This window comes from Contarinia nasturtii, unplaced genomic scaffold (genome assembly GCF_009176525.2).
Source record: "Contarinia nasturtii isolate CC-2019 unplaced genomic scaffold, AAFC_CNas_1.1 Cnas_scaffold_688, whole genome shotgun sequence".
In the NCBI taxonomy this organism is placed as follows: Eukaryota; Metazoa; Arthropoda; class Insecta; order Diptera; family Cecidomyiidae; genus Contarinia; species Contarinia nasturtii.
The window spans coordinates 152,907-177,452 of NW_022198039.1; the positions used below are offsets into that span (position 1 = coordinate 152,907).

The following is a 24,546-nucleotide window of genomic DNA, read 5'->3' on the forward strand; positions in this document are numbered from 1 at the left end:
ATTCCAAATCTTTTTCCCATACATAGGTTGTCTGATTACTAGAAAATTACACTTCATTTAAAAATACACATAATAATTATGTTGGTACTTTATTTTATTTGACTCTTGTCTAATAGATAACAGACATACAGAGTTCGTGTATAAATTTGATTATAAGGTCAAATTTAATTTCGGCATTGAATCTGTTTGTATTTTACTTCTTCGTCGCCATCATAATTGAAATATGATTCGGTAAGATTGATGGAATCATCAGTAATCAGAGATTTTGCACTATCGCTGAACAGTACATTTCGATGTCCTGGTTCAAATTCGCCGAAAAGTTTGAAGACATCAACAAGGCTACCGTCTCTTCCGAAATATCGAGATAGAGCCGAAAATGCATGTTTGATTCCGTCTTGTTCATAGCTTTTTAAAGTGTTTCTGGTGTATACTGTGGCGGGCGGTGTTGCATCATATGCACAATTATTGGCATCCACTTGATCAATGACAATTGCCTTTCTTGTACCTTGGCACACTAGTTCATATGAATCGATGTCTACATTGCTAATGTTTTGATTGAAATGGATAACTCGAACCATGTTCATCGACTCGTCCGTTGTAAGTCCCATACACTTTCCATTTCCACGTTTGTAATTGAAATTCAATGCGGCGTCGCGACTTCTCTCATCATTCGGATCGTATTTTCTGTAAATAAAAATCAATAGTATTTATTAATAGTAATTCACATTATTTTAATTTCGATGAATGTCAACATACATCGGAGTTGTTGCAAGCAGTTCATTACTCAGTTCTTTATCTACAACAACAAAATAATGAATGTCACTTAATTCATGAGCGATGGGAATTAATTGCGATTCTCTGGCTTTTTGTCGATTCTTTATTGTAATAATGGCTGCATCACTCTCTCCACTTCGTACCTTGAATCAAAAATAAAATATTAAAATATTATTCGGCATACGTATTACAAAACAAGGATCTCTTACGCTTTGAATACAATCTGATGAGTGTACGCACAAAAATTGTGGCCTAATATCTCGGGAGTAAGCTGCTCGTTGCAAAACTTCACATTTTCGCATTTCAATATCATTATTTGTACACAAACTGTAAATAGAAACACGATCAATGATTACATTCATAAATAGTGAAATAATCGCACGAGTGTATAATACCGGATTTTTTGTTCAGTTGGTCCTTCTCGTTCGATAACATCTTTATACTGAGCTCGCGATAAATGGTTTCCAGGTAAAACTAGTTCTTGCTTCGTCACAACTACATTTTTCTCATTAATCCAAAGTTTTGATGCTGCCATTTTGTCACTTGATTTTTTTCCTTCTTCGTAAAATTCCTTGATGCGATCTTGCAAACGTGATAAACTTGTCGACGTAATATCACTATTACTCATATAACCTTGCCATGGGCGAGCGGCCCATGAACATGGTTTATCGGTCACTGCTCGACGAGTACCATCTTCACATAAATATTCATAATCATTTGGATTTGCTTGTGGCTCAGTTTGGGAATTTTGATTTTGATTGTTTATTGGTAACTGAAAAGATGATACTTCTTTATCCGCCAGAAGTCATGCTTTGTTTAAATATAAATTAATACACTTACTCCAAAGAAACGACGAACATAAATAACTTTAGTGAAAGCAACATCACCTCCGTTCTCAACTAAACATCGAATAGCGCCCTCATAGCCGGAAAAACGGTCCGGATAATTGCATTTAACGGGATCTTCGCACAATGCGCACAAATTAGAATATCGCTTTTCTAAAATATCGCAACACACATTTGTATAAAAAAACACTATTACCGGCGAAATGTTTATATTTTAAACAAGAAAAGTCTTACTATATAATTGATTAAGTTCTTCATTGGACGACCACGTTCCAACCAAACAAGATTGTGTGAATACCTCTGACAATCCTTTCAATTCCCTCTCAACAGATGGCAAGTATTGATTTGAGGATAACTTGAAAATACCGTGTTTTCTTAATTTCGTAATTGGTATTTTATATCCAACATTTCGTCCATATCCTGCATTTTTAATTTTTCAATATTTTAATTTAAAGCCAACATTTTTGTTTTCATTAACCTGTATGACATGATTTTCTTCCTCGTAGATCGTCTAAAGTTTTTATTGTTGAATTTTTGTGCACTAGCATAATTCCCTCGTAACGGAACTCGGCTTCAAAGAAAACGAAAAAAAAAGAGAAATGTTTCCAATGACTTTTATAATTCAAATTTGAATTGTTTTTTTCTACCATCCGGTTCGTCTACAGTGCGTATTTCCGAAAAGACAGTAAAGTCCTCATTTTTCATTTGGAGTGCAACGTACATGTCTTCCGGGTCAACTGCCAGAAAATCCGCTTCGCGTTTTTGCACTTTTTCTAAACATTCCATGCTACAGTATATCAAGACAAATGTGTAAAAATAATGCTCCAACAACCAATAGCTTGAATAATGATTTACCGATCACGAGCAGGCACACACTTAATTGCTGTATATTCGGAATTCCGTTTGCTTACCAATTTTTCGCAAATATTTTGAAGTGTGTGAGGAACACACATTTTATCTACAATTTTTTTTTAAATATACTCAGAAAAAAACTTTTTAAATTATTTTAAAAATCTTATTTACATTCAGATTGGTCATTGCTTTTTGATGACGTGGAAATATCCTAATTACAAACAAAAACATATAATTATTCATTTTATCATCGCCTACTGTGGTCAAGCACAAATTATACCTTAGATGCACTTGGATCGGTTGAAGCAAATATTGAGGTAGTTATTAAGAGAATAACAAAATTAGTGTAAATTAACTGCGTCATTTTGAGTTTGAACAACAAAACCGTGAAGAATAAAAACCGTCCGTACTCATGCAATATATAAACAAAACTGAATGATCAAACTTAATTTGCTGTCATATTGTAATCACGATGAAGAGTGGTTCGTTCTTATTTCTTATTGGTAAAGCCGGAATTAATATGCAAATTAGTAAGAGATGTTGCCATTCTCGTAGCGCAACTTTTTCCATATGCGTTGTTTTTAACTTTTTCATCATTTAAGCGAATGACCGGAATAGAAGCGATAAATATAGATTCCACAAAGTCAGAATATCTTCAACGATTTAATTTTTGTTTCTTTAATTTTCGAAATAGAATGACTTCTTTCATATATTACGTTTTATTTATTCCAAACATGAATTGGTTTTTTACGGTCCGAATAACCTTCATTTAATTTTCTCAGAGTCAACTATGCATGAGTGCCGTTTGAATCACAATAAATTCTGAATCAATGACTGATCTGAATTGATATTCTGTCAACTTGAAGACAATGATTTGCATAAACAATTATTTTAAATAGCATTCATGTTTTTTTTCTTTCTTCTCGTAATTTGACAGGGACTCAATTGAACGCACATATAAAATTCAATTCAATGTTTAAACAATTTTATTGTATCCTTCTATTAATATGTCTAGATTAAATAAAAGTCCACAATTTACAGAGATTTTGTTTGTTTTTTTAATGGTACAGAAGCGTAAGCAGCTACTTTTAAATGTATTTTTCGGAAATATATTGCTACTTTACTTAAATGTTAATAGCAAAACTGCAATGAAAGGTAGAATGGATTTGTTTAAAAATTACTATCACTGTGTTTTTTTTTAAATTAATTCCATTTATTTGTATACATTTTAAATGCAACAGTTGATATTTATTTACACAACAATGAGAATTAAATTGGATGTTTTAATAGAATTTCTTTCAATTTCAACAACTTAATCAAAAGTCTCTTAAAAATTACAAACTATGCTTGATGGATAAATGAAAATTGGTTGAATTGGAAAAAAAAGAATAATATAATCAATTGATCTGCGCTTGTCTAAATTTATGGCTCAATCCTCTTTTTTTGATTCAATGACTTTTGATACGATAAAATTACGATCTTGTCACAATTATTATTTGGTGAATATGATTTATGCATTTTTGGAAAAAAAATTGTTTGTTTCGTTTCATTGTGCTTCTCTTCAATCAATTGGTAGTAATCAATTAGATTGGCTGGCGTGAAGGTCCTGTGCCCCGATCATAGAACAGCATGTACGCTGAAACACTTAGCACTTCGTCAATAGACACCTCTTTGACAACACAGTCAGAAGTGTAGTACCACCTGAAGAAGAGTTCGACATAGTTAAGTAACATTTAAACATGGTATTGATAAAATATATTTGACTCACCTATGTGAATTTCTTAACGCTCCACGTCTGTACGTAATAAAATGTCCACCATTTGCCTCACCAGTGTGAACCACAACAGCCAACAAACGATAGAGATTACGTGGGAACATGCCACCAAAATTGTATGTGCTAAATGAATCGTTGCCCGACAAACCGGCAGTATTTAATTGTAGACTAGATGACAAAAGTGACATTGTGCTTCCCCACGGTGTTGAAGCCTAATCATAATCAATTTACATTTGATTATTTTTTTAATTAAAATTCCATGATAATTGATAATTTGATCTAACCTGACTTAAACTTGGTTGAATGTAACTGTATGGCGCCATTGACAGACTTTCGGGGAAATGAACGATGTCTTGTCTCTTGCATACTTTTCCGCTGGGTAACCATGTGTTCCGCGAAATGTGAATGCATAAACATGCTGGTAACTGCAAAAAAGTCACATTTTCAGATTACTTAATATTACTTGTCAATAATTTATATTAATCGGATCCAAAAAAAGATTGCAATTGAATTTTGGACATGATCAGTTTCCTACCTTTGCAAATGTAACAGATTTGGTGTGATTGCAGGTTTCGTTGCATGATTCGCATGTGACATCGGTAAGATTTTCTGATGCAACATAATCGCTTAAAAGATGGCCAAGACTTAGCCCAATATTTTTGTTTTCGGGTAAAGGTAACGAAATGCTGTCGAACTTGTCATAACGTACGACCGATTTGTAGCCACAGCCTGTACAAATCATTTGGCTACTTTGTGCACCTCTAAACGGATGTGGAATTTGGATTTGAGCCTGTTCACCGTAAACTGACACGCGATTCGGGCCGCGATTTAGGCGTTCAAGGGATCGGTAGGTAAGGGATCCACGTTTACTTCCAACATCACCATTCTGTTGAGTTGATCTGGGGCGACTCTTTCGCATTTCTGGCATTGCCATGGGAGATTGCGATGCAATCATATCATCAAGCATGGTATTGTCAGGAGGTTCATCATCGAGATCATTGCACACCGATTGCGGTGAATCGGGTGTGTGCGCTTCGCTTCGAACATTTCGCATGAGTCCTGTCACTTCATTGTATTCAGCTCTAGCAAAGTCTGACAACAATGCACTTGATGGCCGCGGTGGAAATAGACGATCGAGTTCTAATGTGCCATCTCCGAGTGCATCCGATAAACAACCAATCTGAATATTGCAAATATTCAATTATTTTTACTTTAGTTCTGTATATCATACATAATATGTATGTGTTATCATTTGTTCATTCTTACTTTCTTTGGTCTGATTGCTTCTTCTTCGAGTGACGATAGTATCACATGTAGTAGTTCATGCGCGTCATGTTCATCGTCTTGTGGAATAACCCATCCAAGTGAAGAAAGAACACGAAGTACAGCGCCGGGTGAATAAGGATCTGCGCGTAATGTTGGATGAGTTCCATTTACAACTAAATGTGGAGAAGAATAACCGATTTAGATGTTTTATCTTCTTTTTTTCATGATTCAAAATTAACCTTCTAAAGTGTTGAGCAAAGATCCAATCAAGCTCTTTTTGTCGGACGCTCCATGTAATTGTAACCAAGCGATAAATTGCGGACATGCTGCTAATGCTTGCAGTAAAGTATTTAAAAAGCAAGTACGTCCAAAATTATGTAAACCCGCAATTTGACCACGTCGCTGCCTTAATCGTGACGTACCTTTAAAAATAGAACACAGTTATGTCTTATTTTATTTGTGGAATATTTATTCAATAGGGAATGCAGTGAAATACTTTGAAACTGTTTCTTATCAAATGGTTAGTTTTTTTTTTGCTTACTACCTGAAGGTCCCCAGAACACAAATGCTGCGGTTATGCATGCTGCTGTTACTCCAGCAGCCATCAATATCTTTTCTCCTTCCATGTCACTTAATTGCTATACTAAATTTTGAATATTTGTTTAAATTTTATTCAATTTTACATCCTTAGCAGCAACGGAATTTTTCTGAAACTTTCATTTAATTCCTGTCGAAATTTTTCGTTTTTCTATTCTGCTCAATATTTTTCTTCGTTCACTGTCAACACACGTACACACTATTGATGTAATGTTGTGTGAGTTTGACGCGAGCGCAGTGCGTACAAAATACATACATAACGAAAGAAGAAAACACAGGGAACGTAAAATGTCAAAACAAAACAATGCGTTCGTTCAATGTCACTTCAACTTTTCAAAGTATGACATTTAACGACGCTTATCGTTAGAAATTTGTGCATTTATTGAGTTTTGATTTTCTTTTCAATACATTTTTTTTAAAAAATCGCAATGTAAATAAAAAATATCATAGCATTAATGTATTCTATTTGATTTGGTTTTTCTTGTTCTTCTTTAAGTCTTTCGATTCATTCAACTTCCAATCGTAAATATAGTCTTTGACAAATAAATTTCTCTCGAATTGAATTCTATGAGAAATAAAAAAAAAAGAGAATTCAAACGAAATACGCCAACGAATTTTTTAAATTTAGTTACCCCAAAAGACGTCTCAAGAATGCATAGCTGGGTTTTTCGTCAAATTTCAATTGACGACAATAGCCTACGAAGGTTTGAAATTCAACTGGCAATCCTTTGCATAAATCCATTACCTAGAATCACATCGAAAAGAATGGAAGTAATGGAAATAAATAAACAAATAATGAAAATAATGGAAAAATAATCAAAAGAAGAATGGATAGCATTTTTAAAGTAAGTAGGCCATGATTCGTACACTTGTCGACATTTTTATTTCAAGAATCCGTTCTTTACGCTGTTTGGTAGTCAAACCATTGTCGCCAACCTTTGGCACCTGTTGCCACGGCAATTTACTTTGCAAAAAATAGATCAAAATATAAGCCAACGATTCCAGATCGTCTTTTCTGCCACTGCTATACTGTTGCATAACCGAAATCGATGCATACCTGAATAATTATTTTAATTACACGTTAGAATGGACTAGTTGCTTCATCAATTATACATTTTAATATTAACTAACCTAGCTGTCCCGGTAAAACTTTGCAACTTCATTTGTTTCACGTGCTCAACCTCGTTGTTGACGACTTGACAAAACCGGCGTGCCAAACCAAAATCAATCAAATAAATCTCCGAATGATTATCCACGTCACAGACGAAGTTGTCAGGTTTTATATCACGGTGAAGATAGCTGAGAATCGTTTGCTTATTGTTATTTATTTTTAATAATAATAATTAATATTATTTTTTTTTACCTCATTTGATGAATACTTTCTATGTGACGAATCATTTTTTCGCCTATTTTACAAAAGAGACAGAGACATTAAAGTGAATAATTTACGCATTTGCTACTAGATTAACATGACAACTGCTGCTATCATATACTGATACGATTTTCAACTCACCCAACATTAAAACAGTTTTCAAACTGAATTTTCGTCGGCAATAATTGAACAACTTCTCCTGTTAGACAAAACACAAACAAATTAAAATGAAACGAAAATTTCGAATGCAGTTCAATGATGAGACTCAATAAAAAAAACGAGAATCATTTGTTCGTGTAGCAAAATTATCTTACCAAAGATGGGCCCAGCAATTGCATAACGAGATAATCATATTGATCATTAGATCCATAGTAAATTAGTTTTGGAATACCTGTGCGCTCACCAATAAGCTGATACACCTGAAATATTCAATGGCTTTTCTTAACACAGATAGCAACAATAAGAACAATAACAATGCAATGAGAAAAAAAGATACATACACGATATTCATTTTTTAATTGCGAATGTGAACTTGTCCTATCTTCAAACTTTATTGCAACCTTTCTGCCAGTATAGCTGTCATAACATTCGTACACCTCTCCAAACGAACCCTTCCCAATTCTTTGTCCAACCGTCCATCGCTTCTCAATTATTTGGTTCTGCAAGATTTTCGTCGAATGATCGGCTGATGACATCTTTTTTCTGAACACACTCCAAACTCTTTCCGTGAATTGTCAAAATTCATATGATTTACTTTTGTCACTGACACTTTTTTTTTCAACGCCAAAGTCTATTGCGTGATTTGATCGAAACCAAACCACTATCCAAAAGCGAGATTAAATAACAACGTGCCAATTTATTTTGGATTCAAAATGGAAGAGTCACATGTGCGCAAAGAATGTTCATGCAGTTGTTGTTGTTGACGATGATGTTCGAAACAGTTATAAAGCTAAAACGTCGATGCCACACACAAATACAGTGTTAATCATTTAGAAATATGCACATCTCATATAATGTGGTAACAAATGTGTAACGTCCTTGCTATATTTTAAGGTTGAACGATGTAACAATTCGGTCCATTCTATTGCTCATTTTAGTGTCATGTATAATAAAGATTATGTGTAGGTTTTGTATTTCAAATCAAACGATAAAACTTACAAACTAAACAAATATAAAGTTCAAAAACGTAACAAACATTTTTGAGAGATTTGATTTAATTTTCGGTAACAGAAATATTTTTTATGCGGCCTTTATTATTGCATTTATTTTTTATATTCAATGAATAGAATTACAATTTCGAACTTGTCAGTTGGTACCTGTGTGCGTCAAAATTAAAACATGCAGTATTTGTTTACATTTGAAAATTTGCTTTGTAATCATAGCATCGCATTATAATGTGACATTCGTTTGAATTCACACAACTGATTTCTTTCTTGTTATTTAAGCTATGGGTTCTGCGAATTTACAAAGAATGGATTTACTTACAGTGGATTTTTTTGCTTGTCTTTGTTGTGTTTTTAAATTAACAGAACATCCACAAACTGACGATGTAAGAATTCAGCATCATTTTTGTCAATCGTACGATCGATGTAGTAATCATATGTTTATTTTATCTTTCGTCGCCGCTTGGAAAAGAATTGATATTTGTTATGTTTCTGAGAAGAAGCGCATTAAGTATATCACACATGGTCTTATTTGCATGTCCAGAATTTCACAGCGAATCAAAATAAAATTTGAACAGCTATCAAATCAATAGTTCTTTTACTCGGGTAGTGTGTACTTTATTTATTTGAATGGGGTAGAATAAAAACTACTTCTCGAAAAATTGCTATTTTAAAACGAAACCTAAAAAAAATTTCAATAAAAAGTGAATCAATTTTTTTTTGTCCAATTGAAGTGAATCAAGAAAATTTTGTTCAATAAAAGTGAACCAAAAAAAAAAATTCACTCGGTTTTTTCAGTGTAAAATACACTAAAATGAATTTTTTTTTTGGGTTCACTTTTATTGAACAATTTTTTTTTGGTTCACTTCAATTGGACAAAAAAAAATTGATTCACTTTTCATTGAAAGTTTTTTTTAGGTTTCGTGTTTAAACATTTTTCGAGAAGTAGTTTTTATTCTACCCCATTCATTTGATCAATGTCCAAATTCTTTGAAATTTTGCCGTGAATTTTGAGTTTTATTCGATTTGGCTTATTACTTTGAATCGGCAATTCGATTGTCTCATTATTTGATTGTTCCATCAATTGCTGTTATTAGATAATTTTGCTGGCTGAAAACAAATAGGGAGTAAATGCAAAAATCAACGATAAAAAGGATTTTGACTTCCAGATTTTTTCAGATAGTGTAGCTTTTGTGCAAGAGATGAGATGCGACGTGCTGTTTTTACTCTCAGCCTCTCAAATATATTTATTGTTTATATATAAACAATTAAAGAATACAACTTACTTACTTACAACTGTATGGCATCGTGATATCGCAGCAGCGAACCCAATCTACTACATTAGTGTTATTGAAGCTATGCACAACAAAACAAATCAAATACAATAATATTATATGTAATGCTTTTTAAGATGTATAGAAGATTCAGTCAAAAATCCGCATACGGATACCTTGGCGTAATTTGATCAATCGATCTATACCATTCTATGTCAGAATTGCAATATCCACCACGCAGCGTAAGTTCGCTGGGCCTTGAATTCATTATTTAGGCAAAACACAAACATTTTCTATGATGTCAATTTTTTCTTTATTGTTCTTTTTTTAACGCTCAGAATTTCAGTTCTCTTAAAAAACACATGTACAAATGTGAAAGCAAAAAAAAATTACTTCAAATTATTCAATATTATCATTTCCATTGAAACCTAATTATTTAAAATCAAAATTTGTACATAAACAATATTTATTTGACTTCGTTTCATTTACCAAAATTTTACAATTGAACGCTTGAAATTAAAAAGAAAACTTTATAGTTTGGAACAAATGAAATTGTGTGTGTTGATAAGCAACTAAGCTTCAAACAATATAAAGTTTCCAATATACATGCTTTGTATAATGTTCTCTGCATAGAGTTTACAACAGTTTTTGTCATGTTATGGCTACTGATTTGTGTTGATTAATGGCTATGTGAATTAAATAAGAATTCTTTGTCGTGTCTCACTGTTGGTAAATTTAAAATAATAATAGAGAGATATAAAAATCGGAATAATGCAAATCCTAATCATCTAATATACATAAATCCGAGCAATGGAGTTTATGTTTGCCTCTGTGCACTCACTCAATACAAATATTGAGCATGACTAATTCTAAAATCGAATGACATAATTGAAAAAAAAAATCGTTAAAATTTCTATGACTTTGTAGACTTTCAGTAGACATATCTCATTGGACAGACATTTGAATAAATATATTTTGGAGTTTGAAGATTTTGTTCGCGTTCCTCTTGTGGCACATTTAAATTAAACTAAAAATGAAAGAAAAAGTCTGACATTTTCGTTTGCCGTTGCAATTTATTTGCGACGATTGTGATGGTGTTTATTTGTTTGATCGGCCCGTCGCAATACCTCAGCATACGATAGATCCAATTTCATAAGCTTGTGAAGATCATGTGCAGCAGCGCTCTTGGTGCGATAGACAATTGTTTCGCCACTAGCAGTGGTTTTTCGGCTCGATGGCACATTGCGATTATAAACGGTGATAGAGTTTCCGTTCCAGATAACATCAGAATTATTATTTGCTGCTGAGCCTTGTGCAGAACCGTCATCATTCTTTGCCACTGTTCCATCTTTTTGGAAATCGAAGGCAACACGCTCACGTCTTTTGCGATTGGCATAGAAAAATCGTGGCGATGTTGGAATAAGAGCTGGCGAATCTGATGGATCGACGGCACCTTGACGATTGCGTTTCTTGTTCTTTTTACGCAAATTACTGAACGCCAAGTATTCAAGTGGTTCGCGTTTGTGCGGCGTTAGTGTTCGGTTATTTTCAAAGACTTCCTTTTTCGTTGGTGATTTGTTCTCTTGGCCAGTCTTCTTCTTGGCGGTTTTTCGTTCGTGTTTTGTAACACATTCAGACATTGCAACAGACTGCTCGGATACAACAGACGAAACAACGCTTTCAGTTTCAACTTCAGGGAAGTTTGGCAATTCTTCAGCGGCTGGTGTCACTGGTGGAACTTTGAATGCCGGATTTGCATCGTCAAGTAGTGGCAATTTTTCACCTTCGTCTTTGTTCTCAGCGGCTTTTTTCAATGTAGCAAAAATCTCCTTGAATAGATGACGATACCTGAAAAAAACAACGAAAATTCAATTAGTATAGTGAAGTAGAAACCATTCATTTTCATTATTATTCTGAAATCAACTCACTTTGGACAGTGACGGAACCGTGAATCAATCGGAGAGGCTTCATCGTAAATGGTAAACTTATCTTCTCCATCGGCGATTGTGCACAAAAATGTCTCTTCCGTTTGTGTAAACTTATTGCTGATCTCATCCGAATATCCGGAGCTGGATGTTTCTGCTTCGGAAAAGTCAGTTGGTGTGAGCAAGTTGAGTTTTCGTTTGGCACCAGTTGTTGTTGATGCTACTGATGAGGATGATGCCATTGCTGCTGCTGATGTCGTTGGCATCATATCATCTTCGTTAGATAGGCTTGGTTCCTTGGGCTCTTCTTTCACAGCGCTCATTGCAGATGCCAATTCTTCATGCAAAGAACCAACTGGAGGCAGTTCTTCTTGTCGACTACGGAATGCTGTATGATGAACCTCCAATAAAGCCTCATACTTGTTGACCAAATCGCGATACGGGTTGGGACTAGGAGCTGATATATTCAAAGTCGACTCAGCACCATCCTATTTTTTTTACAAAAATCGCAAAAGTGACAAATAGATTTTCATTTAATATATATCATTCAAAATAAATCGTCCCAATGTTAGCAAAGGAAAAAAAATAGCCAACACATACTTGCATGCCTTACAAAACTAAATAGAAAAAAAAAACTAAATACAAAAGAAATATTGAATAATTTATTTTGCATTCAAATAGATGCTGTTGTTAGTTTTTGGTTTTTCTGTAATATGGAAATCTTTAACACAACTAAATAGATTACTTTAAAAAAAGGACGGAATGGAGTTAGATAAATTTATGCCACCAAATAAAATCATAATATATATATATACACATTCAGTTTGTGAAGTTTCTTGTATTAAACATGTGACATTTACATTTTTATATCTTTTGATAAAAAAATAATTATTCATATCAAAAACAAAAATAATTCCAAATAAATGCAAATAGTAACCGATGAAGGGAATTGGTGGTACCAATTTGGTACAGCGCTTCAATCCGTTATTTTCTTCTATTATAAAATATTCAAAGTTCCAGACCACTTAAATTGTATTTTTGTATTTTCGTATTTTTACCTAAATCCAAATGTTTTTTTTTTTTTTAAATAATAATCTGTACTATATCAACTCTTTCGTTTGGCACTTTAGAGAGTGGCGTTAGTTAAATAAGTTAATTACTATATGACTATGGAACAATGTGGTCGAAAGCTAAATATAAATCTATATTCTTTTTCTTAAAGTCTCATTATTTCAAAAATAATTTAGATTTAACTGATGCGCTGCGATAACCTCTGTTTTATGTGAAGTGTTGAAATTTTGTATCCAAAGTTTTTCAAATTGATTTTATCGCCAAATTGCTGTGAAAAATGTCAGAAATCGGTGTTTGTAACCGCATCGCACCAATATTGTTAATCACAAGCCAATGATAAATAAATGGAATGGTTTCTTTTTATATAAATGCGGTTTTTCAATCCTTCTACTACGGTGAATTTCAAACACACATTAACAATAAATTGAATGTGTTTTCTGTGTGATGATGAGTTGTCCTTTGAAATCAGAACTATACTACTTTTTTTGTATGACCAAATTAAATTTTTGAAAAATTCGAGCTGTAACCGAAATAATAGAGTCATTTGATAATATCGTGCGAGATCGAGGGTGTTTGAATCTCATCAGTAGTAGACTAGTAATAAAAGTTGGTGCTAGTTGCTAGTGCTAGTGCTTTCGAAAAACAAAAATGGTGTGTATATCTTATATATCTAAGCGATTACTGTACTACATAAATTCAATACAATCAAAGTTTGGTAAGTCGATCATACGATAAAAAAATATGGCTGGCCATTGCAGCAATTTAGCAGCCAATTTTAGCATCCAATGAATCATTGACACATTACTTCGGATATGTAACCATAATTCAAGAATTAATGCCAAAATAGACACAGGAATTTCATGCAGACATTTTGCATTTTGCAGAGATGTGCTTCTACATAATAAACAATCCGCCTAAAAATATATAATCGAAAGAACAAAGAAAGAACAAAACACATTGTTGAAATCAAGTAAACTAAAATAGTAACATACAAACAAAAATCAAAATAATACATGTGCAGTACATTACATGACAAATACAGAGAGCAACAGAGAAAAAAGACAGAGCGAACAAACAAATAAAATAGTAATAATGATTATGGTAATTGGATGTAAGATTGTTGTTGTGGATTTGTTTATGTTGAATGTGTGAGTTTTTTATGGATAAGACATAGTAGTGCTTGTAATTTGTCATCTAAGTACTTTGAGTGAGAGAGTAGAGAATATAAATACTGTTTGCATTTTAATTTTTTATCGCCCAAAACAAGGATTGCAAATCGGTTTGTTTTTGAACTATGGGTTAATTGTTTTGGGAATCTTTCGTGAAATGTTTACCAAAACATAAAAGAGTTAAACATTTAGTTATATTATTGTGTACATGTGTATCTGTGTCTGAAAATTGTACGGCTGAATCTAAAATAACTAAATCATGCTTATTTTGCATATTATTTCACGTTTTTTTTTTCTGAGGCGGCAATAGTAGAAGTACAATCAAATCTATATGGATGACCTCTATGTGAAATGTCGTATAATCATATTGAAAATTGCAAACGGAAGTGTAAGCAGAATAGTTATCAATCAAGTGATTTGCCAATATCTCCTACCACTGGTTAAATTTTTGAATATATATTTCCGTACAAATTGCGTGCAAAGTCTGAAAAAATCGATGTTTTGATCCAATATTTTCCTAACAGAAACATCGTTAGTATATGCGATAAGGCAAAATAATGAATTGTTTATTCGTTACAATAACAGTATACATCGCTTGTGTTCGATGTTTCTGATTTGGTCGTAAAAATAAATTAACTTTTTATTTTATGATTCCAAATTTACGCCACTTATTTTCTATCTTACAAAGATCTAGTAATATATCTATAATCTGTAATGATTTTTAAATTTTGTATAATGAACGTTTTCATTTCGTTTTAATTTAAAACAATCCTAATTTTTTTTTCTATAGTCCCTGTTCTTTTCAATGTTTTAAAAGCGTAAATCGTTTATGGCAACTTTTTAAACTATTATAAATTAATAATGCTTAAAACTATTAATCTAGGCGTTTTTTGTTCCTTTTATAAAAAAAAATCTTGTAGTTCGGAACTTTGAAGTGTTTCGATTGCCAAAATGTAATAAACTTTTGTGTTGAAAATGAGCATTTCACTTTGATATTCGATAGCAATGAACAAACAAATGAAAAAACATGCAAGCAAGCTGACTAACTTTTGAAACACAAACTTGTACTAATACACATATACAAAATATAAAGAAAATAAAGAGATGAATTTAATAATTAAAAGAGATAATTAAAAAAGCAGACAAATTAAAAAAAAATTTAGTGGCATAAGCATTAGCAAAGGTTATAAGCGGTCAATATATTTTATTTGGTTTTATATTGAGAAAAGGCTGATAGCAGGAACGATGGCAAGCAGGTGAGTGGTTGGTGTGATTTGATTGGGATGGTTAGGTATACTGTGTTAATGAGATCAGAGATTTTTAGAAGGACTTTTTTAATGACCTGATTTATTGTGAGCGTCTGCGAACTGTACATATTTTGTACACTGTTTGTGCGTTGTAGCAATTCATTCAGACTAGCATCATCACCATCCTCTGTGCATGCAATCGACGATGCATAATCTGGCACTAATATGTCATCATCAAAACCACGCAAACAGCGACGACACAGTTTTCCTTGTCTGTAGAAAAAGAAACGCAATAAAAACAATTAGAACACAAATGAAAACATGAAAGAAATTAAATTTTTTTTTATCAATTTTACCCCGATTCTTCAAGTATGGCCAGTTCATCGTGCATCGACCTCATTTCACCAAACTCGGGTGCAACAGTTTGTGCGACTCGATTCTGTAAATCGCGATTATCTTGAACTGCAAGAAAAATGATTGTTATTATTATTATGTAAATTATTAAAAAATTATTACTAAATTACTTAATGATGATAGTTGATCTTCAAGTTCTGACACTCTTTGTCTTTCCGCATTTAATTGGCGTTTGGTACCATCTAATTCGGTGATCATATCCAAGATTTCCGCACTATCACAAGTTTCAGCTAATCGGTCCACTTCATCGACTCCCAATGGTTGCGACGGTTGAACATTATTTGTCGACACATGCGCCACTATTGTTTCAGTATTGCCCTTGGTATTGTTTGACTGCAAGTATAAAATAAAATATTGCTATAGGACCAGTGAATTAAAAAATCATTTAATTTTAACTTACATTCGGTTCCCTCAAACCACTATTTACGGGTGCAATGACCGCTTCATCTTTCTTCGTTCGTTGTTCAAGTTGTAATCGCTCATTTTTGCGCCTTTCAATTTCCAGTTCACGCTGCAACTCTTCAATTTGTTTACGTAATTCATCAATTTTCTCCTCCAGCGTTTCATTATTGCCAATCAAACTGTAGTTGAGAAAAGAAAAAATTATTCACTCATTGTAATATTATTTTATTTTGTGATTATTACGTTTTGTTGATCTTCTTCAAGTTAGAGTAATCTATATTCAATCGATGATTCTGTTTCTCTAGATCTTGGATGCTAACTTCGATGTTTTCATAGATCCTTAGTCTCGTGTCATTGACCTCTCGTAATGCGTTATTTTGTTTTGTCAAATACTAAAAGTGAAAAAATAAAATGCAATTAGTTAACGCAATGATCATTTAAATGGCATGGCATGGTGCCCTAGAATATGTGAATGTTTTTTTTTTTAATTTTTCGTTATTCGTTCGGGAAGGTTGAACGTTGTTCGCTTGCGCAACAAATTTCCAGTGAAATGATTGTATATGTCTGTCTCTATGCCGTATCTTATGTTACTTAGCGTCATAAATTTATTTCGTGGATAAAATTAAAAGGCGAAATTCAGACGTACGTATGAAAAAATATGAGGCCAGTCAGCAGGGAGCGTCAATTATGAGTCGTCACACCCTTGTGTGAAATAAAAAAAACTTATACGCACACATAATCAAATGTCCACACAAGCACCATCGATTTTCAGTGAAAGACAAAGGAAAAGTGGAAGCAAATTGCTGTGAGTTTGCCAATTAGTAGTTTTACTAAAGCTGAACACAGCGGTTCGTAATCATATCAAATTGAAATTTTGTTTGCACACATAAATTTTGTTTTGGTTTTACTTTTTCGATTTTCAAACTCACTTTCGTGGTCGACATATGGCATTGTGACTACATTAAAAATAAAAGTGAACAAAATGGGACTATTTGAAAGTAAAATTCTCGATGGTGATTTCGATGAACCAGAATGGTTGGAGAAATTGTCTTATTTTGGATTGCGCGTTTGGCATTTAGGATTCTTTGGTTTCAGCATCTTTGTATGCATTGGTCAGACTTTCCCATTTTTACGCATGAAATCAACCAACGAGTGAATTCGGTCGAAATAATTCTTAATTATTGGTTTTCTTTTTTGCACCCATTGTAGTTGTGATGTTGTGTTGTTGCTTTCGCTTTCGAATTCCACGCACCAAACAAGACATCGAAGCCGACTATCAGCGCCGAGTAATTGCGAAAAATTTTCGTGAACGTCTTTGGAACATAAAAAATAGCGAAATGGATAACATGAACTTACAAAAAGGTGAGAAAAATTACACGGCGCATAGATAAATCCAAACAATATATATTACGAAATGATACGGTTTTCTTTACTATTCAGCTTTAGAACGTATTCGTCAAGATTTTGTAGCTGAAACACAAAGAAATATGGAAATACAGGAAATGAAAGGTGTTGTGTTGCGGAGAGCGCAAGTTTGAGAGAAAAAGCGACAAATTGAAATATCCGTTCAATAGTTTACATTAACCTCAAAAAATCAAGTTCAAGATAAAAAGAATAGTTTACCTTACTCAAGATAATATTGAAAATACAACAACTTTAATAAAAAAAGGTAGAGAATATCCATTCTATGTGCAACAAATAAAGTTTTATAATAAATCATATTTTAATGCGTTTGAAATGTAGTTTTGGTTTCTCTTGTATGTTTTTTTTCTTCATTTGTTAAACATACGCGTTCGCAGCATATCTTTAGACGGCTAAGTATTGATTTTGAAAATATATGTGTTTTCACCATTTGAACAACGTCATAAGTCCACGGCAGAGGAATATATGTTGTAAAATATGCGTGTTTTTCATTCGTTTAACATACATTAGACCAATCTACAGTAACCTTGGTAATGAATTGTGTTTGATTTGACATAGAATCTAATGTCTACAAATTTTGCAACTAGATATGGCTGTGCGCTGCCATCACTTTAGTAGCTTTAATAATGGAGATCGTATTATTTGTTGTACGTGATATGCGTGATTTTTTTTCATCGTCTTTTTCGATGTATCAAACAGATTCAATATTGTAAATTATCTATTTCCTTACCTCGATTTCTTGCACCTGGTCGTCAATGATGGTTTGTTGGTGCTTGATATTTTGCTCGAGCTCTTTATTTCTTTCCAATAGCGTTTTACCAAGTTCTGCTGCCAACTGCAAATCTAAATTGATTTGAAATTAATAAAAATTAATCAAGTTGACAATATAAGCTTTGCTCTGAAATTTGTTGAATAAAAATATGTTGGAATCGCTTTAACATCTGTTTGCTTTATGATCTATACGATAGATTGCCAATTTGTATTTACAAAAGATACAAGACATATGTTATCTTAGTTGCGCATTCGTTTTTGGTGTCATCGCTTGATTTATGTGGTTGATTTACAGTTTATTTGTACTAAATGGCACATGTACAGAATATATAAATAACCAAGTTTAGATGAATGAAACCCACTCATTCGTTACTATGGAATGTTTTTGATTGTGTCCAATTTTTCAATATTTCTTGTTGATCTTCAATAATATTTGTGGAGGTGTGACGGGAAAAAAACAATTTGGTATATTTGATGACCCAAAAAAAAGAGTTGCGCAACAGGTGATATGTCATGTTTTTTCTTTCATGTAAATTCTTAGACTGTCTTTTGAATTTGGTAAAACAGTTGCACCACTTTCTTTCTTCACAACACTCATATGTGCCCAAGCTATTTGCAGGTGAATGTACACAATGTTTTTTTACAGAAAAAAATGCAGGAAAATGAAGAAACAAAAATTCCAATGAATTAAACTAGAATTGAAAGCCCGAAAAATATGTTTGATACACAAGTGCACAGGAACAAAACGGCACCATCGAAATAACGCAGCTAGTAATTAATATGTGTTCCCACAGCCGAAGCGTGGTACACGTTCATTTAATATATGAATTTTTAAGCACGCAAGTGTACAAGTTGTACAAGCATTCGTGGTTCGTTTGCAACGATAACAATGATTGGAACAACACATTTTTTCCTAATTAAAAATGCATAAAACCATTACGAAAGAGAAACTGACAGCCGTAGCTGCAGTATTATTCACAAAACTTTAACACCAACTGTTGAAAGGCGAAAAAAATGTGAACACGAAATGTATTTACATTTACACAACACTTGACAAAATAGCGATACAAAGCAAGGTAAAAGTGATCATAAAAGTATCAAATTCAGAAGTTTGAATGTGTCTGTGATCTCAAGCAAAAAGGCGTTAATAAATTAAACAATAAAATTAAAAAAAATACATTTATATACGCTTCTTCGTTGTAAGTAACAATAAATTTACGTAGAATTTCTGACTTGGCTTTTTTCACCTCGCCAATTATACTGTGGTCAATCATACCAATTAGTGATTCGTCTATTTTGATGAGACCAAGTAAAACAAATATAATTTATAGTATATGCTATCGCACAAGGAGAAAATGAGATTTTATCGTTCAAAAAATGTCAGTTAGGTTGTAAATAAGCTTTAGATGCCATTTCTACAAGTCGTGAGTTCAATGCTCAGATTAAGAAGAAACAAAGTCAATTTTGTCGTGTTTTCGTACAAAAAAAGCATGCCAGCGTGCTACGACATGGCAACCATCATTATCGTTTATATATCAAAATCCAAATTTGCCTGTTTCGTAAACTTTCAGTTTTTTTTTTATTTTTTTTTTTTGGCGAACACCGAACAGTCTCTGTTTTATCTTCACCGATTGAAAAGAAGACATTTTGATGTTTTAATTTTCGAATCATGAACATGATGAACAAAATCTGATCGACATTCATGAAAGAGTTAATGAAACTGTGAAAATAAAATAATAATTTGCTGTTCATCACGGTTATACTGCTCTGAAGTCCCAAAGGCGATTTGATTTCAAAGAGGTTCACTCACATTCAATTGAAATGCAAAAATGGCGCAAATCAAAAAGATTTTTCTCAAAAAAAAAAAAACCGTAACACGTTTTTTACATGGCGAGTAATGTGCAAACCATTTCTCTTCTTGTGATTCTCTTTTATTCAACGGACGCGTTTGTTGCCGTCCATGATCAATTTGCTGTGGAATGTTATGCGCAATTTTATGGCACCCACAAAACGACGATCGATTGCAAGGAATCCATTGAAATGAAACTGAAGCTGATATTGAAGAAGCTGTATCTATTGATACATGAAATAAAGAGCATTTCTGCATGTAGGCATGTACTCTCGCCAATTTTGCGGCCATAACAAGCCAATATTACATTTTTTTTTTTTTTTTCAATGCAGAAATATGTTTACCGAAGAAATGGAAATGTGTGCGAGCGTGCACAGTGAACATAACACGATTGAAATTCTATTCCATTGATGAAAGCATGTAATTAAAATGTTTATTTTCAAGTTTGATTGAATATGATTGTGTATTTTAACAATGAAATGTGGTAGAATTGCAACATCATTCGTTGCTGGATTTTTTTTATACTCTTGTCCGATGCGAAATTGAGAGATTAATCATTAAATTGAATTTTATGAGCAATAAATAAAAGAAAAAAAATAATTAACACCGTTTTCTGGTGATTTGAACTATAGATACTGGACCAAGCAGTGAATGCAAACCACAAAATGCTCTTTGACATTTTCGAAATAAGTAACTGAAACTGCAAATTGGGGCGGGAACCAACTCAAATGTGAAAAAAAAAATAAGTTTACGGCATTTTTTAATGCAACCCAAATGAAAATGTGATTATTTTAAAATACTGTGAAATCGTACTATCAGGTCATACTGCGTAAGATGATGAAGACACTTTTCAAGTTGCAACATGCACGGCAAACAAAATGAACTGATTGCATTGTTTGCTTTTTTAAGAAAACAAAGAAAAAACAATAAGTCTATAAAAATCTTAATCGTATAATATGCAGACTAAGATGATGCCGTGATTTGAACTTTGAACAAATTTTTGTAAATAGCAGCGAATTATAATTCGGTCTTATTTATTTGTCCCATATTGGCTTTTATACACGACAATATTGGTAAGAAAAATGTGTGGTCAATGAGTAGAAAAAAATATAACAAATACAGTTTACAGCTATAAGCATACATTTTCGAAATGAAATAGTTCAAAAGTTACGAGTTTGAGATAAATTCGAAATAACAATTTTCATTGATTTTACTTTGAAAGTTTGTCTGAGAATCGAGCCACATTGTCATCTTGTTAATGACGTGAGTTGATCTGGTTTGTCTTTAGAAAAAACTGCATTTTTTGAGGCCAATTAGTTTATTAGAAAAAGCGAAACATCTTCCCATTCACTTCTTCTTGTTGCCTTTTGTGTCTTCTAAATTGCAGTCATTACATCAAAATTTTCAATTTGGTTTCTATTCTCTCTCTCTAACTCTTAAGCTGGTTACATGTGCCAATCCGTAATTTATGGCATGCACAAACACATTCATTGGAATTAAAGTAAATATTTTTTTTCTTTTCTGGAACGCAATTCAGCAATTCACCATGCAATGTTTACTATTTTGCCTTCAATGATTTCACAACGCTACCATTTCGCATTGATTCGATTTTCATCCATGAAACAAGAAATTAAATCGTAACAAGAACAAACATCTAATGAACAAGCACAGCTGCATTCATTGCAGCCAGTTCTCTTGCGAGTATATGACATTGGAGTGTGTGTGGAAAATATGATATGCTTCGGAAAAAATCGCTTGTTTCATCTATTGAAAAGTCATAATCACTAGTTGTGATACGATGCAGTTGTTAATTATGTTGTTTTTCTACTCATAATGGATTTTCTACGTTTCGTTGGGAATTCGTATTCAACAAACAATTGGCAATTTACCATGCGTGAGTGTCTCATGTAAGGAAAAAGAGATATGCACAATTATTATTTAAGCAATCAAATACAATCTTTGAACAAAAAGGCTATCTTTATTCATCTATCAGATGAATGTGGGAACTTTCTGGCATTCAGTTGATTTCTTTATGCAAAATGAGTTTAAAATGTCGATTTTATCATATCACATTTTTTATCTTTGGTATTCGTGAGCACTTTGTATAAAAAAAACTAGATTAACGGTTCATCTATCTTATGTGAATGTATAAATTGACGCCGATGGATATTAATTGAAATCGTATTCAGTAAAATTGAGTATCTTCACTGAAAGACATTTACATGAATGTGCAAAGAAATGTTTTAATGTTGACAACATCATGATTTTTTTATCACAAGAGGTTGGCGATTAAAACGACAACATGTTGTGCAAAATCACAATAGCAGATATAACGGTGGTAAAATGGGAAATTACATGAGTCGTATGTTTTTATCGAAACGTAAATAAAAAAATGTCAAGTTTAAACTTGACAGTGCAATTTTAGCGAAATGTAAGCGAAATAAATTTTTTGAACGACCCCGACGGGACAATAATAAATCACGAGAATAGAATTTATGTAGAAACCTTCTGGGCCTTTCAGGCAATCCAATTCGATGGAATAATCCCAGCAATCCATGCTATTTAGTCGCGACAGTGAACTAGGTGGCGGTGGATTCACTTCCCAGTAATCAACATCATCTTTAGCTGAAGATGTTGTTGATGATGATGACAATGAGACTTCCGGAGATGACACGCTCATTTTCGCTTTGCAAACTTCGTTTGTGTTTTAATGGAATTTAGACTCGCTTGGGTCTGTATTGAAAGTTGTTGTTTTTTTTTGTAATCTTTATAACCACAGCATTGATTAAATGTTTAGTTATTTCAAACAAATAATTGTTATAATGACGCAGGCGATAATCACTTTAACTGATGACCAAATCGTTGAGACCAGTTGTTATTGATTTTGTCAACACCAAAAAAACAAAATACTTAATCAGATGTCGATAGTTCGAGCATTTCTGTTAAACTACAACTGTTTACATGTCAAATTGTCTAATCATTGCAGTATAATTTTGTTTATTTATTTCAAACGGATATGTATGACTTTGCAATTGTCTAACATGTACTATTTTAAACTGTATATGTACGGAACATTTTATTTATTCAAATTCAATAGTTATTATGAAATTTAAAACACTTTACACAGAAACACCTTTTTAAACATCTTGACTGTATTTTAAATAAATGCACTTTTCTGTTTTGGACTTCACTGCGGTAACTTGCCAACAGTATTTTACGATCGTGGTCTGAAAATGCTTATTCGATGAAAAAAATACATATATATTTGACCACCGTCTTTTTCTCTGTTGCTTGTTCACACTTCTTCAGTTATTCAACCGAAACGAAGAATGCAACCATTTATTTATGTATTTAGCGTTCTTTTCAGGTATTCTTTTTTTCTATATTCAATACTGCTTTTTTTTTTTTTTTCTTTTCACCAATTGCAGCGAGTCCGAATGTAAGTATATTTATTTCGCTTTTTTTGGTAAAATAAATGCTGAAATATTATTGAACGAGATTCGTTGTAATAGTTCAAGATTGATGTTTCAGCAGATTTTATGCGATAAACAGGTTCTCTTTACTAGCAAATGTTAACTTGAATTGAATTGAAGAAGAAAAAAAATGTTTGCAAATAACAACAAAATGCGATAAAATGAAATAATAAAATATGGACCAAGAAATGCGCACACGCGTGTTCCCTTCGAAGAGTTATCGCCAACTGAGTAACAAATATTATGTTGGCATCGTATTTTCTCTCTTCAACGATCATTGAGTTAGACTTTTATACACAACGATCGTAGTTTCACTCAATTTGTCTGTTCATATATGCATAAGCCAGACGGCAGACACTTATTTCTTTGCATGGGTCGTTAAGAGTTTTGTTTTGACTTGAGCTCATTTGTTAGTAACGACTTTGAGTGGATTTTGAAGATATGTATGTGTCTTCTTATGTATGGTGTGGTAAAACTGCTCAAGCTATGTACCGCAAGCAGGTGAATGAAACTATCATTATCAGAGTCATCGACAAAGCGTTACACCGCATATCTACATATGCAGCGCCATAAATCTAATAAATATGTATACGTCTCAAGTAAATGCAATAATTTTGGCTTATTCATTAGTGCAATTGCCAGTGTAAAGTGTTTAATGTACCGCCAGAAATGTTCTTAGACGTTCTTGCGTCGAGTTTCAGTCCTTTACAACACGTTAATTAAATGGCAGATGTTTGAACATGCAAAAATGACTAGAAAATATCAATTAGGCGATTGGTATATTGCTATAGTTCGTTTCTAACTATTGTTCTAAAGAAGGTACATTGTTTCATTTGTGCTTGTGGTTTTTTATGGCTTCGTGTAAATTGAGCTTCAACGATTCATA

The 24,546-nt window shown here is 32.8% G+C and overlaps 5 protein-coding genes across 10 annotated transcripts in view; 1 reads left to right on the plus strand and 4 right to left on the minus strand.

Annotated features, from left to right (window-relative positions):
• Positions 1-56: 56 nt before the first annotated feature.
• LOC116340433 (transferrin) lies at positions 57-3,051 on the minus strand. The gene is made up of 11 exons (XM_031766913.1): positions 2,752-3,051; positions 2,643-2,682; positions 2,475-2,577; positions 2,267-2,406; positions 2,098-2,190; positions 1,854-2,039; positions 1,615-1,772; positions 1,170-1,546; positions 984-1,101; positions 757-917; positions 57-684 (listed from the first exon to the last, which is right to left on the minus strand). Exons 1-11 carry the CDS (start codon positions 2,833-2,835, stop codon positions 165-167), a joined length of 1,980 nt encoding a protein of 659 aa, XP_031622773.1. The 5' UTR covers positions 2,836-3,051; the 3' UTR covers positions 57-164.
• Positions 3,052-3,486: 435 nt separating this feature from the next.
• LOC116340439 (ubiquitin carboxyl-terminal hydrolase 30 homolog) lies at positions 3,487-6,324 on the minus strand. Its single transcript, XM_031766927.1, has 7 exons — positions 6,056-6,324; positions 5,751-5,933; positions 5,512-5,684; positions 4,781-5,425; positions 4,530-4,670; positions 4,240-4,457; positions 3,487-4,172 (listed from the first exon to the last, which is right to left on the minus strand). The coding sequence occupies exons 1-7, from the start codon at positions 6,135-6,137 to the stop codon at positions 4,055-4,057; spliced, it is 1,560 nt and encodes a 519-aa protein (XP_031622787.1). The 5' UTR covers positions 6,138-6,324; the 3' UTR covers positions 3,487-4,054.
• A 68-nt stretch (positions 6,325-6,392) lies between these two features.
• LOC116340445 (casein kinase 1-like protein 5) lies at positions 6,393-8,487 on the minus strand. The gene is made up of 8 exons (XM_031766934.1): positions 7,981-8,487; positions 7,795-7,899; positions 7,622-7,679; positions 7,472-7,514; positions 7,240-7,407; positions 6,976-7,165; positions 6,741-6,853; positions 6,393-6,673 (listed from the first exon to the last, which is right to left on the minus strand). Exons 1-8 carry the CDS (start codon positions 8,173-8,175, stop codon positions 6,571-6,573), a joined length of 975 nt encoding a protein of 324 aa, XP_031622794.1. The 5' UTR covers positions 8,176-8,487; the 3' UTR covers positions 6,393-6,570.
• Positions 8,488-10,388: 1,901 nt separating this feature from the next.
• The window catches only part of LOC116340435 (cerebellar degeneration-related protein 2), a 33,566-nt gene continuing 19,408 nt past the window's right edge, over positions 10,389-24,546 (minus strand). For 3 of the 4 annotated variants that reach the window (XM_031766918.1, XM_031766919.1, XM_031766920.1), the window contains 8 exons: positions 18,298-18,410; positions 16,389-16,537; positions 16,144-16,324; positions 15,854-16,076; positions 15,686-15,791; positions 15,425-15,602; positions 11,846-12,330; positions 10,390-11,765 (listed from right to left, as the gene is read on the minus strand). In XM_031766918.1, coding sequence (XP_031622778.1) covers positions 10,991-11,765; positions 11,846-12,330; positions 15,425-15,602; positions 15,686-15,791; positions 15,854-16,076; positions 16,144-16,324; positions 16,389-16,537; positions 18,298-18,410 — 2,210 coding nt within the window. In that variant the 3' untranslated portion in view covers positions 10,390-10,990. Of the gene's footprint in view, positions 11,766-11,845; positions 12,331-15,424; positions 15,603-15,685; positions 15,792-15,853; positions 16,077-16,143; positions 16,325-16,388; positions 16,538-18,297; positions 18,411-22,692; positions 23,181-24,546 lie in introns of those variants that run through there. The other variant, XM_031766917.1, reaches the window with a different exon arrangement.
• LOC116340436 (transmembrane inner ear expressed protein) lies at positions 14,399-17,831 on the plus strand. Of its 3 annotated transcripts, none has more exons than XM_031766922.1 (3): positions 14,399-14,521; positions 17,355-17,507; positions 17,586-17,831. In XM_031766922.1, exons 1-3 carry the CDS (start codon positions 14,434-14,436, stop codon positions 17,681-17,683), a joined length of 339 nt encoding a protein of 112 aa, XP_031622782.1. In that variant the 5' UTR covers positions 14,399-14,433; the 3' UTR covers positions 17,684-17,831. The 3 variants fall into 3 exon arrangements, with proteins under 3 accessions (XP_031622782.1, XP_031622781.1, XP_031622783.1); XM_031766921.1 differs by lacking the exon at positions 14,399-14,521 and adding an exon at positions 16,989-17,257; XM_031766923.1 differs by lacking the exon at positions 14,399-14,521 and adding an exon at positions 16,989-17,247.

Coding starts and splice junctions, on each gene's coding strand:
- LOC116340436 (XM_031766921.1), top strand. CDS start 17,128: ATGGGACTATTTGAAAGTAAAATTCTCGATGGTGATTTCGATGAACCA. Junction 17,258..17,354: donor CAGCATCTTTGTATGCATTG/GTCAGACTTTCC, acceptor CACCCATTGTAG/TTGTGATGTTGTGTTGTTGC. Junction 17,508..17,585: donor TAACATGAACTTACAAAAAG/GTGAGAAAAATT, acceptor TTTACTATTCAG/CTTTAGAACGTATTCGTCAA.
- LOC116340439 (XM_031766927.1), bottom strand. CDS start 6,137: ATGGAAGGAGAAAAGATATTGATGGCTGCTGGAGTAACAGCAGCATGC. Junction 4,671..4,780: donor AATCTGTTACATTTGCAAAG/GTAGGAAACTGA, acceptor ACTTTTTTGCAG/TTACCAGCATGTTTATGCAT. Junction 4,173..4,239: donor GCGTTAAGAAATTCACATAG/GTGAGTCAAATA, acceptor ACTCTTCTTCAG/GTGGTACTACACTTCTGACT.
- LOC116340445 (XM_031766934.1), bottom strand. CDS start 8,175: ATGTCATCAGCCGATCATTCGACGAAAATCTTGCAGAACCAAATAATT. Junction 6,854..6,975: donor AAATAAAAATGTCGACAAGT/GTACGAATCATG, acceptor ATGTGATTCTAG/GTAATGGATTTATGCAAAGG. Junction 6,674..6,740: donor TTCTTGAGACGTCTTTTGGG/GTAACTAAATTT, acceptor TATTTCTCATAG/AATTCAATTCGAGAGAAATT.
- LOC116340433 (XM_031766913.1), bottom strand. CDS start 2,835: ATGACGCAGTTAATTTACACTAATTTTGTTATTCTCTTAATAACTACC. Junction 1,547..1,614: donor ATGTTCGTCGTTTCTTTGGA/GTAAGTGTATTA, acceptor TCATCTTTTCAG/TTACCAATAAACAATCAAAA. Junction 685..756: donor CTGCTTGCAACAACTCCGAT/GTATGTTGACAT, acceptor TTTTATTTACAG/AAAATACGATCCGAATGATG.